This window comes from Mytilus trossulus, chromosome 3, assembly GCF_036588685.1.
Source record: "Mytilus trossulus isolate FHL-02 chromosome 3, PNRI_Mtr1.1.1.hap1, whole genome shotgun sequence".
Taxonomy (NCBI): domain Eukaryota; kingdom Metazoa; phylum Mollusca; class Bivalvia; order Mytilida; family Mytilidae; genus Mytilus; species Mytilus trossulus.
Genome location: NC_086375.1, coordinates 18,387,650 through 18,405,168, shown reverse-complemented (window position 1 = coordinate 18,405,168; position 17,519 = coordinate 18,387,650). Strand labels below are relative to the sequence as shown.

The 17,519-nt window shown below is 32.9% G+C and overlaps 2 protein-coding genes across 2 annotated transcripts in view; both read right to left on the bottom strand.

Moving 5' to 3' along the window:
• LOC134710313 (protein stum homolog) overlaps positions 1-17,519 on the bottom strand; it is a 338,001-nt gene that overhangs the window by 41,072 nt on the left and 279,410 nt on the right. The gene's annotated exons all lie outside the window — the stretch shown is intronic.
• On the bottom strand, positions 7,575-17,444 carry LOC134710309 (uncharacterized). The gene is made up of 6 exons (XM_063570615.1): positions 17,205-17,444; positions 14,599-14,659; positions 11,864-12,177; positions 11,043-11,266; positions 8,738-9,101; positions 7,575-8,383 (listed from the first exon to the last, which is right to left on the bottom strand). Exons 1-6 carry the CDS (start codon positions 17,254-17,256, stop codon positions 8,052-8,054), a joined length of 1,347 nt encoding a protein of 448 aa, XP_063426685.1. The 5' UTR covers positions 17,257-17,444; the 3' UTR covers positions 7,575-8,051.

Genomic DNA, 17,519 nt, shown 5'->3' with positions numbered 1-17,519 from the left:
AGAATTTCAGTAAAATAAGACCTAAAATCACATCACCATCACCAAAACACAATTTTGTCACGAATCCATCTGTGTCCTTTCGTTTATGATCTGCACATAGACCAAGGTGAGCGACACATGCTTTTTAGAGCCTCTAGTTTGTTCTTCTTAAAGATGATTTGATTATTAGTTTATAATTTTATCATGACAAGTTACAGATCAAGTTAGAATTTTGTTCCAGTCTGATGATTTAGTGCAGAGTTTGGTATTTGAACATTGAAAATTCAGTTTTCAACAGTTTTTTTTCGTCATGCTTAAAGAAATTAACTTGACATTTTTATGTAGTTTGCACCATGATAAGTTAAAGATCAAGTTAGAATTTTGTTCTGTTACAATGAATTTTTAACGGGTAGGAACTTTGTATTGCCATGCAATACTCACAGAATGCTTGTTAATGTTAAGTTTTCTGTTTATCTTAGATGCTCATAAAAAATAACAAGATTGGTATTGGCAGGAAATGGCCACAGCATTTATTAACAGATATGATATATGTACTGTTATATGAAATGCAATTTGTGATATGATATATGTACTATTATATGAAATGCAATTTGTGATACATGTAGATATATGAACTAAAATTAACTGATAAAAATGCATATGTGTCTTTGAAAATGTTATATGATGATCGCCGAATATGTTTGAGGTGGCAGACCATATATGAAAAGGGGAAGTTCAAGATAAGCTATTAACCCTGGAAATCAGAGGCTAATGCTATCATACGATTACAATAAGTCTGTAAACTGCAAATATGTTATCTAAGCGCAGCGAAATCTGCCAAATTGGCGGTGCTGCGACAATTTTAGCCTAGTTAAAATTTTCACAGAACCGTCAACCGCCAATAAAATTGGGGGGAGCTGCGCATAGCTGTGCCATTTCAAGCAAAATTTGATTAAAATAATTTTCTGATAAATGAATATGCCATTATATGATATAAATTGTAAATTAACAAGCAACTATTTGTATTAATTATAAAACAGCCCAATAATGTTGATATTTCTTTTAACTGTTCACTAAGAACATATATAAGTTAGGCAACTAAAAACTGTCAAATAGATATAGGAAGATGTGGTGTGAGTGCCAATGTGACAACTATCCATCCTAACAACAATTTAAAAAAACGTAAACCATTATAGGTAAATGTAGGCCCCCAACACGGAGCCCTGGCCCACACCGAACAACAAGCTATAAATTGCCCCAAAATTACTAGTGCAAAACCATTCAAACGGGAAAACCAACGGTCTAATCTATATATATATAATGTAATGTTTGAAGACCGTCATTGCAGTCTTGGCAATAAAACTCGAGACCAAATCAAGTTGTAACAGGCAAATCAATATATAACCTTGATATAAATTGAACTAGCTAATGATGAAAGTAACCTAGTTTGATATTTTAAATATATCATTTCCCAATGTGCACTGTAATATAGCTGTGAGGATCTTCCAATCTTCGCATTAGAATATTCTTCACCTTAGAGATAGTTAGCCATCGGTAAAAAACAAACCTACCATCAAATTTTCACTTCCGACCTTTCAAAGCCAAATTACCTCCTCCCGGTCGTTGTCTTGCTTCCAAAATCACATTCTTAATATTGACGACCTAACAATCCAAACCCTTATAGGAGAATCGGCAACATACACACAATGAACTGGGAATTCGTATATGTAACGCAAATCCATCCAAGTCACAATTTATAGAAGTAACCATTATAGGTCCATACCTATGTTGAATGAGTTCGACGAACACCGAGAATGTTTAATACCTAAAACATGTAGAGATCATATTTTGAGTATTGTAGAAAATTGGTATTTAGTCAAACTAGCTAACCATCAAAAGACAAAATAGCGGTCCACCTACTACAAGTCTATCTGGCAAATAGCAAAGCATTTGTCTAATTGCTCAGGAAGAATGTGTATAGTTGTATATTATTTTGAACTGTTTTACCTTCAGACAATCTGTGATCAACTGATAACGTGCCTTGCTATAATTTGCGTGTAAATTTGAACTATATTTATTTATTCAACTTTCAATAATGATACACAATGTACAGTGCATCATAAGCTTATTTGGCTGGCTGTATTACTTGTATATATGAATGTTATTGTTTGTTATAATTCAGGTTGCACTTTAATATTAAGACTCTATTCTATAGTTAACCCTCTACCAAACTGATCGGTCTTAGATAAACCAAATGAGTTTCTACATATTTCTTGTAAATTTTGACATCAGTCTTGTTTAAAGCATGATTTGTAGACCATGTATTGCTCATATTTTGAACTGTCAACTCCCCAACCATACATAAACAGACCACGACAAGCCCAGGAAAAAACAGCCTGGAATATCATAGCTTTCGTATGCAGAACTTCATATACCTGATAATATTGACAAATTACGATGCAATATCTCTCTTAAAAAGTCAACCTACTGTCCATCTGAAGCAACCCTGAACGCTCCAAACCAACGCTTACTGTAAATTTTTAGTAAAGTCTTCATAAACATTTAGCTTATTGTAAATGCTTAAGCCAGATCAAGCTAATCGATGTGTACGTATTGTTCAATTAGCAAATCCTAATTTAAAATATATGCAGTAAAAGCACAACGTCCTGCAAGGACATAAGCCATACATTGGCAAGACCAAAATCTTTCCCGAAACTGTTTAACAAATGTAAAGCCCGTGTAAACTTTTCGTACTATCTACTACCGAATTGTGTATTTGAAAGTCTATTCCAGTTTCGAAATGACCATATGAAAGTTATGTGTGGTATGATAAATGCTTCCGGTCCCAATGTACGGGATCGGATCACCCGAAAACGAGACAGACAATCTGCAGCTGCATTACTTGAGCCTTGAATATACAACGCTCAAATCTGAAATTAATTACCATTAATAACAATACTAGAGCACGAATCAACATCCTTACTAACTTTGATATTTGCTTGTTAATCATCAAATATAGTGCTTGGTTTTAATATAATCTTAATAAATAATGATAAAAAAAAATGTTGCTAAATTGAGAGGTTAAAATTATCTTTCAACAAAAATTTTAATAAGATTAAAAGTATCTGATCCCAGTATAGCTCTTGATTGATTTTACATGATAGTAATACGAATTTACGTTTAATTCAGTTGTGTTTATTTGAGTCCACCCTTTATCCAATAGATGATACATCAGTTTGGATTCGAAATCAATGCATTGAATCCAACTTCTATACAAAATTAAACATAAGATTAACATAACAAAAATTCTCAATTTGATATCTCTTTAAGATCAATTGTAATAGCATTTGCTAAAAATTCACTTCAATTTTTCCAGTATACGAGTTCGTATTGACGAGATACTGCAACGAGTTGCTTACACGTGCCTTAACTCTCGGTCTAAACAGAGGCCTAGTTTGCTTAAATCTTACATTTTTGCCTGCCTTCAGGAAAACAGTCTTGTATGGGACACTGAATCATAAGTGGGTGTTCCTCAAAGCAACTTAAACAAGAATGAGTATAAGCACATGAATGAACCCCGCATAAACCTTGGTATTTGAATGCGAAACATTTTAAGGACCCCATTCTTATTGCCATTACCAATACTAGACGGAGAATACATATTGAGTAGCCATAAGTCAGGGTCAACAACAGCCCAAGAACCAGCTGGATCCTGTGACATTCTGAGACGAAATTTTTCATCGTACGACTTCCATCCTAGTGCGCACCACTTAGCGCCTAGCCATATACTATGTATGTACTTGAGTAAATCTTGAAAACAGTCGAGTGATCAGTAGTACAAAATATACTAATATAGACTAAAAAACGCATCTGTCCAGTTACCCAATGTACCTATTGTGTAAATTTCTGTTTTGTTGCTGTCTTGGTTGTATTCCGGGGGAGGGGGGTTACTGACTATCTTTTCAGGTATAACTGTGCCGACAGCACTTTCTAAATCATACCCGTTCTAACCAGAAAACGTTGCAAAACATACCGTTCTAAACAGAAATATTGTAGAAAAAAAATCACCTTCTAGACATGCTTAGAATGCGAAAATGTATACCCTGTTCTAGACACGCTTGTAAAATGTATACCTTAGTCTGGCCAGAGACCTTTATTTTCTAGACTAGTTCAGAAATATAAATCCTGTCATCAATCAGTTTATCAATGTAAGCAAAAAACATACGTGTTTCAATATCCAGTATCCAATCTGTTCTTTTTAATTCAATTGTTTAAAAATTAAACCTGTTCCCGACAGCAGTGCAAGAAAAAGCAACCTTGTTCTAATCAGCAAGACATGAAAATAAGGGGCCTGTTTCTGTGTCACATTCTTACATATAAAAATAAAGGAAGACCCCCCTTTTTTGGGGGGGTATCACAAGTCCTGTGAAATAACGACTTTCTAATTATCCACATAAGAGGCCTCTGAATAAGCTAATGGTAAGGCCAGATCAACATATTCGCCTGAAATGATTTAACTTATCGACATTTCTTGCAAGCTCATCATTGTCCTTAATACTACACGGAGATGAATTTTGAAAAACTGGAAAATTACCTGATTATCATCAGCAGAACTAGAAGTAGCGGTCGTGAATACCGGAGCCATAGTAAGTCATAGACATAACCTCTGAACTGTGTAAAGTTGTTGCTACTGGACCCTCAATATATATGTTAACACTCGAATCTCCATCAATGTTTGAACGCAAAAAGTTTTCTTAGCCTATGTTGAACACATTGTCGCCTCTTCCTACCAGATACCTTGAGCATTTTAAACTGAAAAAGACATGCTATGATAAATTATGTAAATATGTATATGAACATATAAGAATTAAAACAATGCAAAAGAAACAACAACAAAAAAACAACGCATTTGCTGATTCTGCTGTGGCCGATCGTGTCTCAAAGCACGAGAACAAAAACAATGAATATAAGATTTGCCAATGCCAATGGCCCATCCATCGTAAAGCAAACAATATTTTATTTTGTATTCAATAATCCAGCCATCTCAACTTTTAACGTGCGTCTCTAATCAACCAAAATAATGCTAAATTTAGATTTAGAAGTTTGCTCTAAATTTGAACTAAATTCAAATTGTCAAAATTGCATATCGGAAATAAAATTTAGAAATAATTTGATGTAGTAGTAATCTATTTTCTTCTCGGAATGACGACAAAACCTGACCATGCCGTCTTCAAAAATTATAATTTGCCATGACCCTTCGACAATTGTATCCATCGAGTCAAAATAAACGACAATTAAATCATTGATAAATATTATTTGAAACAGTTTTAAAACAAATAAGGTTTTTAACAACTTATGTGTCAGATTGGTTCCGATTTTTTAGAAGATAAATCTATGGCTAAAAAATGCGTCTGCTTTTCCTAAATGTCGACGTCAAAAAGGAGGATTATGGGTAAATCAATCACTTGCAAAGATCGATAATCCAACTAGAAACCAAATACTATTACTTGACGATGTAGTATAACGACGGACAGTGGTATGAGCACTACCGATAACTGATTTAAATTTTAGATTTTAAATCCTATTAAGTCGATTGGATAGGATCTACATGTGATTGATAAATGATATTTTGTAAGAAGCTATCTAATATCAGTATATCTCAATTTGTAAACTATTTTGAGCCCTTGTCCACTAGATCATGGTCCAGAGTCTGGATTTATAAGCAATGTTGCTGTCCATGAGATTGTCTTTTTCTGAATTTTATGTCAACTGGCAGTTTATTTTTGAAAAAAAACGTAGGAACTATAAAGCAATCGTATTCAGCAAAATAAGGTCCTAAGGTAAATTTTGAGAGAAATTGGACGACCTTTTTGGAGTTGTTGTTACTGAATTGTCAATTTGAAGCAAATAATGAAGTCTTTGTGGACAGGACTAACACTAATTCAGAATCTTAGGGAGAAGCACGATAAGCATCAGCTATAAATTGAGATAATATTTCCAATGTTTAGTAAATATTTTCCATTGTTTGACAAACGAAGCATAGAATATGTATAAAGCAGGTATAATACATCAATAAACAACAATTGAGCATCACTATGGTAACAGCTTTAACTGATCTGTGGAGAAACACAGTCTACACTACAGTGTAAGATGCAGAATTGACTGTCAACACTGCCGAAGAAGCAGTAAAAGTAATTACACCCAGACAGAGTATTACAGAACTATTTTTTTTTTTTATTGAAAACCTCTTTTCTATAGCCACGAAGTCTTTCAAAAAGAGTCTGACTATTGCCGAATCATTGAAGAAGGAGTATCTTTTTCTTTCCGTTTCCTCTTCATTTAGTTATAGCTCATTTGAGTTTGTCTCCATAAAATTAGTAAGACTTAAATAGAGCTTGCAAGGATGTCTCTGCCTTTTTTCTCCAACATGGTTTAAATTCTTTTGTGTAGGCGCGTAACTTGATTACCAGAAGGTATAGAACCTCTGAGAATTCAGACCCGGTGACAAAAGAACGTACATGAAAGTTACATACATATTTTAAATAAAATTGTTCCTGCAGATAGGTGTAGAAATAAAATATAAAAAATTGTAGAGTATATTTTAGGTAATAAGGTATCAAATGAAGGGTGAAAGACTGGCGAGCCTTGTAGAACACATATTGACTGACAATTCTGAATAATACAAAAATGTATGAACGAATTCTAAAATTGAGTACATACTTTGCCTTTTCCAGATATGTAGTACCATGTTTGACGTATCTAAAGTTCCGGTAACTAGTACGGTCTGATATTTAAATAACGGTATATTGATCCCGCCCCTATACAATGTTTAGAAGTTTAAAAAATACCTGGATTGAAATAAGGGCTAAGAAAAGGGAATGTGCCTGTCCATAGTCAGTGGCCCGTAATTCAGTGATTGTCGTTTGTTGTTGTATATTATATTTGGTCTGATTTGTGCATAAATCAGGCCGTTGTATTTATCGCTTAAATTGTTTTGGGGCCTTTTATAGCTGACTATGCTATATGGATTTTGCTCATTGTTGAAGCTTGTACAGCGACCTATAGTTGTTAGTTTCGTTACGACTGTCCTCAACATTTTTTTTTGGACAAACCTTCGGCGAAAATCAATCTATTTTTTTGGCGACAAGTCGAAAACATTTTTTTTTCTTTCAATTTTAGCATTTCATATAGTGGCAGCTGAGGGTGAAACAAACAATTTTTTATTCTCAGGATTAGAAACAAACTATTTTTTCTCCCAAAACTGGAAACAAACTTTTTTTTCCAAAAAAAAAACAGCCCCCCCCAGAAAATCAAATGGTTGCTGCCTTATGACCATCCGCTTAATACCACCAGCGAGTCTGGCATGTTTTAAATTGAACTTGAACTGATATTCACGGTTCATTGCTCAATGTAAAGTTTTTGTATTTTTATAGGTTTTTCTTAAACATTGAGCAATAGGTTAACTATATTTAGTACTACCAAATATGAATTTATTGTAAGCAAGGGGAATATGTCTGTCTGGCAGGCGTAGACGCGTCTGGCGTACTAAATTATAATCCTGGTACCTTTGATAACTATTGACTTCATTTGCATGGTTCATTGGACTATGATAATTTTTATTGCTTATGTTTGCTTCTTAGATATATATAATATTATATCATGCAATAGTTTGATCAACAAAATGATTGTAAGGTATTCATATCTGTCAGGTAGTGCTTTCCTAACATTGACCTCATTTTCATGGTTCCTTGACCAATATAAAGTTTATTGTATACTATAGGCAATATGTCATTTATATTCTAGGTATGGAATGATTGTATGTCTGACATTGAAATCATTTTCTTGGATCATGTAAAGTTTGTTTGATATATATATACTTAGAATAAAAATTTATATTTTGAATTTTATGGTCAGAAAAGCAGGCGAGATATTGCAGCGTGTGCAGTCTCGTTTTAAACTTTCCATGGGTTTTACTGCATTTGTTATAACGTATGCCTCTTTTATTTATATCCTTTGGTCTTGAACAAACGAACAGGAATAAAACCATGTGTCTTGCATATTTAACAAGATATTCATTTTCTTATATTCTGTTGTTTTAAAGTCCTTGTATCAGTCAACTTTCCCTCAAACTGTCCACTGCAAACTGACTGTTTCATTACATGTTTCGGTTGTAAATAAATATCCTTTGTCAACATGTGATAGATTGTTGCTGCTGATTTTGTCCTATTTCGAAGAGGATCTGATGGTGTTCCTGCTGCCAGTCCTCGAGCCATTTTATCACAAACTCCTACCAAGATATATAGTAGATCAGTTTTAAATTCTGCGTTTAAAAGACCCTTAAAAACCTTATAGATACAGTACATTAACCAACCACCTTTGCCACTGTCAGACCAAGCTATTCGTTCTGCAAAAGAAGAGAATACTTTATTGATTAAGTCGAGAAACAGGGGAGGCATACTGTTTAAAAGCCAGTTAAAAATCTAAAAACTGTATACACATGCATTTAAAATTTACCTTCAACTGTATTTTAATTGCAATTATCGATATAAAGCAAACAAGTTTACTCAACAGTACTTAATATGTGTTTGTAGATATTCCATCTTTACTTGACGCTCAAACAGTCGACACCAAACATTACAAATTAAAAAAAATGAAGAAATTCAAATGCTACTCGAATGCGACTTAATTCTAGTTGACACAAAATCCTGTTACAATTTCCTAATCGAAATGATACTAGAAGTTCTTTCGTCGTACTAACCAGATGCACTAGAAAACATAACAAGAAAATCTTCATGACATGGTATAAAACAAAATGAAGCTGGTTCTGTGGAATGAAACCTTCTACTGCTAACTTTTCTATGATGGTCTTCTGGTCTTCCTCTCGTATCTGCTTTACTTGTAGTAAGTAACTTCTCGTCTAATACGAAATCACAATTTTCATTTTTATCTGATTTGCTAGCTTTTTTTACTTCATCTTTTGTGTTGTCAAAATTATATTTACTTCTTCTTTTAAAATGGAAAACAGGATAATCTTGTTCGTGAATGCGAGTTCGTGTAACTTCAATGTCTACACCTTTGTCGACATCTAAATCCTCGTCTGCTCCCATAACACATCTACAAGCCTTTGAATAAAAAAAATATATTAAATAGTAGAACTAAGAAAATTGATTGTATTAACAAAAGTAGAGAGCTCAAAGGATTCTCAAAAAAGGCGAAGTCCATCAAACCTCTCAAAATGAAACGCTCGACTAGATCAACCAGCAGAACGAATGGATAACAACCGTCATACTGCTGACAGATGCTTGACTATATCAACCAACAGAACGAATGGATAACAACCGTCATACTGCTGACAGATTTCACCGACTATATCAACCAGCAGAACGAATGGCTAACAACCGTCATACTGCTGACAGATTTCACCGACTATATCAACCAGCAGAACGAATGGATAACAACCGTCATACTGCTGACAGATTTCCCCCGACTATATCAACCAACAGAACGAATGGCTAACAACCGTTAAAATTCATACAAACATACAAATAATTATGACAGACTCAACAAATATTTTGTGCATAATGGCTTTAATAATCAGCATCCAGTATTTCAGTGGTTGTCGTTTGTTTATGTGTTTCATATTTGTTTTTCGTTCAAATAAGGCCGTTAGTTTTCTCGTTTGAATTGTTTTACATTGTCATATCGAGGCCATTTATAGCTGACTATGTGGTATGGGCTTTGCCTATTGTTGATGACCGTACGGTGACCTATAGTTGTTAATGTCTGTGTCATTTTGGTCTCTTGTGGACAGTTGTCCCATTGGCAATCATAACACATCTCCTTTTATATATTAACAATGCCACAATAGATTGTGATTAGTTATACGTTTGTAAACTAGTTTTTGTCATGCCTGCGACTTTTGTCGCAGAAAGCTCGACATAGGGATAGGGATAGTGATCCGGCGGCGGCGGTGGCGGTGTTAGCTCACTTCTTAAAAGCTTTATATTTTAGAAGGTGGGAGACCTGGATGCTTCATACTTCGTATATGGATGCCTCATGTTACGAAGTTTTCGTCAGTCACATGTCCAATGTCCTTGACCTCATTTTCATGGTTCAGTGACAACTTGAAAAAAAAGTTAAGATTTTTTGTAATGTTAAATTCTCTCTTATTATAAGTAATAGGATAACTGTATTTACTATATGCGCACTTTACAAGGTCCTCTTGCCCGTCAGACAGTTTTCACTTGACCTCGACCTCATTTCATGGATCAGTGAACAAGGTTAAGTTTTGGTGGTCCATATCTGAGATACTATAAGCAATAGGTCTATTATATTCGGTGTATGGAAGCACTGTAAGGTGTACATGTCCATCTGGCAGGTGTCATCTGACCTTGACCTCATTTTCATGGTTCAGTGGTTATAGTTAAGTTTTTGTGTTTTGGTCTATTTTTCTTATACTGTATGCAATAGGTCTTCTATATTTTGTGTATGGAATGGTTGTAAGGTGTACAGGTCTACCTGGCAGGTGTCATCTGACCTTGACCTTATTTTCATGGTTCAGTGGTCAAAGTTAAGTTTTTGAGTTTTGGCCTTTTTTTTCTTATACTATATGCAATAGGTCAACTATATTTGGTGTTTGGAAATATTTCAAGATCTACATGTCAGTCGCGTAGGTTTTATTTGACCTTGACCTCATTTTTTACGGTTAATTGCTCAGTGTTAAGCTTTTGTGTTTTGGTCTGTTTTTCTTAAACTATAAGCAATAAGACAATTTTATTTGTTGTATGGAAGAATTGTTAGCTATACATGCCTACCTGGCATGGTTCATCTGACCTTGACCTCATTTTCATGGTTCAAAGGTCAATGTTTAGTTTTCTTGGTTTATGTGACAGTTGTAATAGAGCTTTATAATTAGGACTATCCACATAATATCAATGATTAGTAAAGAAGGCGAGATATTTCAGTGTGTGCACTCTTGTGTTTTATAGCTTTAGTGCAAAAAAATAGTTACATATATAACGTTTCTTTGAGGTAACGTAAAAACATAAAGTTAATATATCTACCTGTATAAAGAATATGCGTGGTTTTCCTTGAAGATTTTTACAACCTTCGTCATTAAAAATGTTCAGAATTTTATCTGTTGGAATAGATCCATCCCTTGTATATATAACATGCTCACGGAGTTTTCTCTGTGAATCCCCAAATCTGGACAATGGTAGTTCTGCACCGTGCGAACTTATAACACAAACAAAGCAGTCATATTCAGTTGTTATCGATGTCTGTATTTCTAAATTGGAAAACTTTAAAGTTAATATGACACAAACCAGAACACAATGCCATTTTGAACATTTTTCCCGCTCAGAAAATTCATTTTTAATCTTTTCAGTAGTCTCCACTTTGCACAGTCTTTCAATTCACCGGAATTAATATCGCACACCAAAATACATATCATATATCATTGTACAAGTCATAAGTGATTTTTCTGTACAAACTGTACAGGCACTTTTTGTACAAAGTCTAAATACAAATTATAGTGTGTACAAAGTCTAAATACAAATCATAATTTGTACAAAGTCTAAACACAAATTATGATTTTTACATTTTTTTTGTACACATTATGATATGTTCAAAATGATAACTTGTAAAAAACATACAAGTCACTTACAAAAATTTAATAAAAATCCTTGCGTCTTATATTTTTGTGCGGGTGAATTGTTCGAGTTTTATATACATCAATAAGTTCCTTAAAAAGCGTTTAATCCTACAAGTATAAACAAAAATCATGAAGCCTTATCTACCGAGAGACATGTATTTATTTTTGTGTGTGTATCATTTAAAGTTTTCTGTGTTACTTAGCAATTGGTTGAATATAAATTTTACTCACCTATCAGCTCTCTCCACAAGTCCTGTCCTTTCAGGTCTTTTAGAAGACGTACTTCAAAGCCTAAATGCTTAAAAAGTTTTACCATATAATGGCAGTCTGTTTCTGCAAATGGCCTGTACGGTTGATGTTCAAACCTTGAATTAATGATGAAAACCGCAAGGCCTGGCTTTCTCCAACTCAAATTGTAATCATTTGATTCTAGAACGGGTTGGCATTCCTTGTCTTCTGTAGGATTCGTTTCTGCTTCATTTTGTCTTCCTTTAACAGATTTACCATTTCGAAGACGAGTACTAGACTTCCTATTTATTCTTATTCTAAAAATGGATATACTAAAATGAATTAGATTAAATCCACAATCTAATAACACTTTTCATGCAACGTCTGAGTAACATATTTCTTTATACCAGTATTCATTTAATAATTTGGCAACATACTTTTGCCTTTCCTGTCTTTTGCATTTTAAGTTACACAAGGAATCATTTTTTAAAGCAATTGATGCAAGATTTTATGTGTGTGTACATAAAAACTTTATTAAATTTGAAAACATATCTCATTAAGCAAATAAAAGTAAAAGAACAAAACAATCTATTTATATGTTTATATTTATGAATAAATCAAATGCAGTTGGCGTTGTTTTACTATTAATACATACATTTATGTCAGAATTAGCATTTAAGAACGACAGAAAATCATATTATAAGAAATAAAACTACAAATAAGTTACCAATGTCTATAGAAAGTTCTGGTATGGAAAATCTTGACACAATTCAAAAGTGAAAAAGATCTCACTTAATGTGGCTTGGGAGTCTTAATTATAATCCATAATTTTTTTAGTAACTTGTAAAAATGAACTTTTAAAAAATTATAATAATTTCCACGCTGCAGGCTGCAGGTTGTGTAAAAGTGTCAGATTTTCACACGGTATAGATTCTGCATGAGAAAATCTAATTTTATGATAAAATGAATACTACACCATATAAATTAAAGATGAAACGCGAGAAGATAGCTCTTATAACATGCTTTCAGATAAGATAAAAATGAGGTCACCACTTGTTTTCTTGCTACATATTTAATAAATAAGGTAAATTCACTTTCTATTATAAAATTATTTTAACTGAGTAATCTTCCCTTATGTGAGAGTTATCTTTCCTTATTTGACAAAAGTGACAAAATGAATGTCCTTCTCCTGGGGCGGGATTTTCTCGCTGTGTTGAAGACCAATTATTACGGGGCGCCGAATGGGACTCTTGTGGTTTTGTACAAAATTCAATTTTGTCATAACAAAATCATTTTTGTCTTACAAAACTATGTGATACAGACTTCTTTTAAGAGAACTTCAATTTTGTGATGACAAAATTCATTTTTGTAGACAAAATTCAGTTTTCACAAAAGTCAATTTTGTCAAAAAGGTATGCAAATATAAACTTATTTGCATACAAAATTGACTTTTGTTACCTGATATGGAAATTAAAACACAAAAGTCAATTGTGTGAGACAAAATTAAGTTTTGTGAGACAAAATTGACTATTGTGAGACAAAATTGACTTTTGTGAGACAAAATTGACTTTTGTGAGACAAAATTGACTCTTGTGAGACAAAATTGACTTGTGAGACAAAATTGACTTGTGAGACAAAATTGACTTTTGTGAGACAAAATTGACGTTTGTGAGCAAAAATTGACTTTTGTGAGACAAAATTGACTTTTGTGAGACAAAATTGACTTTTGTGAGACAAAATTGACTTTTGTGAGACAAAATTGACTTTTGTGAGACAAAATTGACAAAATTGAATTTTGTCTCAATTTTGTGAGACAAAATTGAATTTTGTCAATTTTGTCTCACAAAAGTCAATTTTGTGTAACAATAGTCGATTTTGTATGCAAAGTAGTTCACAGAATCCAACCTAAACTAATTTGCATACAAAATTGACTTTTGTCGCCCAATTTTCAAATTAGGTAACAAAAGTCAAGTCTGTATAACAAAAATGAATTTTGTCATGACGAAAGTGACTTTTGTCCACTGAAAGATAGTTTTGTATGACAAAATTTTAAATTCGTAGTTTGTTACAAATTTTGTTAAACTGAACTCATTTTTGTTGAACAAAAGTCACTTTTGTCCGTACAAAATTGAATTTCGAGTACAAAACCACAAGAGTCCCATTCGGCGCACCGTAATTATTGGTCTAGGGATGGTTTTTTTACTCTTTTGTGGGGTTGTTGTGCCTTTGCTACAATACCCACTTCAATTCCCTATTTTACTCTATTCTGAACTGTATCACAATTTTATAAACCAACTGCAACATTATATAAACATACTTTCTGATGAAAATGACAGATATCTTTAATTGGTTATCAAAGGTACCAGGATTATAATTTGATACACCAGACGCGCGTTTCGTCTTCATAAGACTCATCAGTGACGCTCAGATCAAAATAGTTATAAAGCCAAACAAGTACAAAGTTGAAGAGCATTTAGGACCCAAAATTCCAAAAAAAAATGTGCCAAATACGGCTAAGGTAATCTATTCCTTGGATATGAAAATCCTCAGTTTAACTTTCACAGTTGCCAACACGAATTGGTTGACGTGTCTGTGTCATTAGCGACATCGCTACCAGTTACAATATTCTTGACAAATGCATGCCAAGAATATATACTGTTGTTGACAACACAAAAGTCTCTTTCAGAATGTTCGGGTGTACAACTCTTGCTAGATAGATATAAAAAAAAAATACATACCTTTTAATTACAGTTAATATCTTCTGTCTCAATTTAATCCCATCAGGTGATGAGTCGATTTCTAAAAAGAAAAAAATAGGAAACGAAAAAAGAAAAAAGCAAAAAATTAAGAATAAAACATTGAATTAGTAATCAGACTTGTTATATTATAAATTTATTGGCCAAGTCCTTCAATGACTTGCAATGTAAATGATACTGCTGAAGTGGGATATAAAAAAGCCTGATATTATAGTTTAGGAATAACCTAACCTTACTCTTGGGAACTACTATTTATGCAACTCCATACTTTTTTTTAAAGGCTTTAAATAGTCAAGGGACATTTTGAACAGCGCCTGTTTTTCACTTGTTCCGTTCATTGATATTGTTTGATTTTAACTGTAAGGTTTTATGGACTCCCCCTTTTTGAATTTGTCTTGGAATTACGTGTTTTAATGCACCATTTATGTGCATTATGTTTTCTGGTCTGTGCGTCCTTCCGTTCGTCTGTCCCGCTTCAGGTTAAAGTTTATGGTCTATGTAGTTTTTGATGAAGTTGAAGACCAATCAATTTGAAACTTATTACACATGTTCCCTATGATATGACCATTCTAATTTGATGCCAAATTAGAAACTGCCCCCCATTTTCACGGTCCACTGAACATAGAAAATGATAATGCGGATGGGGCATCCGTGTACTGGGGACATATTCTTGTTTTATAAATATATCTTATACTTGTAGAGAAAAAAAATAATATTAAAAGAATTAACAACAGTGTTGAGTTGGTAACCTTTTGGAATAAGTTTATATCAAGATTCATAATTTTACCCGGATTGCATCTCTATTTTACGGTCTAGGTTTTTGAGCTTTTGATTTTGCCATTCGATAAGGGACTTTCCAATTTGAATTTTTCTCTGAGTTTGGTATTTTTGTTATTTAATTTTTTTTAATCCATTATTTTTATCTATGGAATTATTTAGTAAAAGTGCTAAGTAATTCGTGTTATAAAAATCCTTGATTCAATAATTCACCAGTAATACATAGAAAAATATCATTGAATTTCGGCAGATTTTTAGAAAAATCTGAATTTTATAACGAAAACAAAAAAAAATATCATAAAGATAACGGTAAGAATGTTGAAATTCTCCTTATATCTATACACATGAAGTAATGTTTTAATAATAATAAAAAAGGCCGATGAAAGCAAACTAGAGCTAAGTTCATAATGTTTAGCATTAGTTTATTCAAGGGATCAACAACTCTACAAAGATGTTATCTAAATTTGCATGCTCTATAAACAACATCACTGTTAAAATTAGTGTGCGATATCCCCTTTTAAATAAGATTTGTAGAGGTACAGTCAAACTTTTAAACAAAGTCTTGTAACTTTGAAAGGATTTAGTTTAAGTAATTCATGGTAAACTAAAATCAATAACTCATTAATTATTCAACTTTAAACAAAAAAGAGTTAAAAAATATAAAATGTCACTACAGACATGGCATGGCGAACGAGTAAGAAATTACACAGAAAAACGTCACCATACAAAAAGGAAAAAAAACAACCAAAAAAAACGCACTTTAATCGTAAATTTGAGTAAAAATTTATTTCGTGTGAAACTGAGATATCCAATCTAGAAAAGGATGATTATTATCGTTTATTTTATATTTATTTTAAATCAGTTCTATACCCGCTGCGTAATATGGGAATTCTTCATCATTAGACACAGATTGACAGTTTTGTCATGCTGTCTTCTATTTGTAGATTTCATCTAGTTGATCATTTTAGAGAAACAATTTCTTTCAATTTATTGATATACAGTTTTTAAGATACTTCGTAAACGCAAAAAAAATATTAAAATTGTAATTTAAAGCCAAACATTTTCTATACGATGTCTTCTATCATTTTTCGCCAAAAAAAGACAAAAGGCAGATTTATAAATTCTGAAAAAAAAATTGTCTTACAAGAGTTTCTCTATCTAAAACGGTTAAAAAGAGACAACAATAAGAGCATGCTATCCATATGTTTCCTTGTTAATCATGACAGTCAATTTTGGTTGACCAGCGGCTTTATTGGAAACCGTTATAAACCAAATACTTAAGGATGGCTGTGGTCAAGCTTAGTTGTAAAGAACCTAGCAATTTAGCGTAGAAAATTTGTGCAAAAGTTGACGGACGATCGTGAGTGGACGCCAGGTCACGCATGAGAATAGGTACACAGAAAATTTGGATAAGTTCACATAAAATATCTATACAAACGCCATTTGATCTATAGATTTTATGAGAGTTTCACTGAAATCCTTAGCTGTAGGACAGAAATTGCGAACTTGAAAAGTAAAATACAGGTATACTAATAACGTACGAAAAAAGGCAGAATAGACTGACGATTCGAACATACACAAGTTAACTTTGCATTCACCGATATATTCATGGGTGGTGGCGAACATTATGCAAAACCATTCCTTCGTTTCTATAAACGATGATGTTATTTATATAGAGCACGCAAAACCATTCCTACATTAAAGTGAAGACATTGTGAATTTCACAAGGCACATCTATAACAGAATTTGAAGAAATTAAATTCATTAAAAGTTATTTTACATAATAAGAAAAAATAAAACTAAATAAAAACCTGTAAATTTGGTATCTTCTGTGTCGTCTGAATCTGAAGAATCAGTTGACATGACTTCGTTATATTTCTCTTCAATTTCCGGGTATTTTTATTCTCCCTTTAACAAACAACATATTACAAGTTTTTAATAAGTAAACATACACCTACAACTTGAAAAGAACCATCCCACCATGACAAACGTTGAACGGGATATATATAAATACCCGATGAATAATATTTAAACCATTGAATTTCGTACAGTAATTTTCAATTTCCCAAAGTTTAAGTATAGCAGGAAATTTGTTACTTTCAATTTGTGATTTTGTTATGCACTCC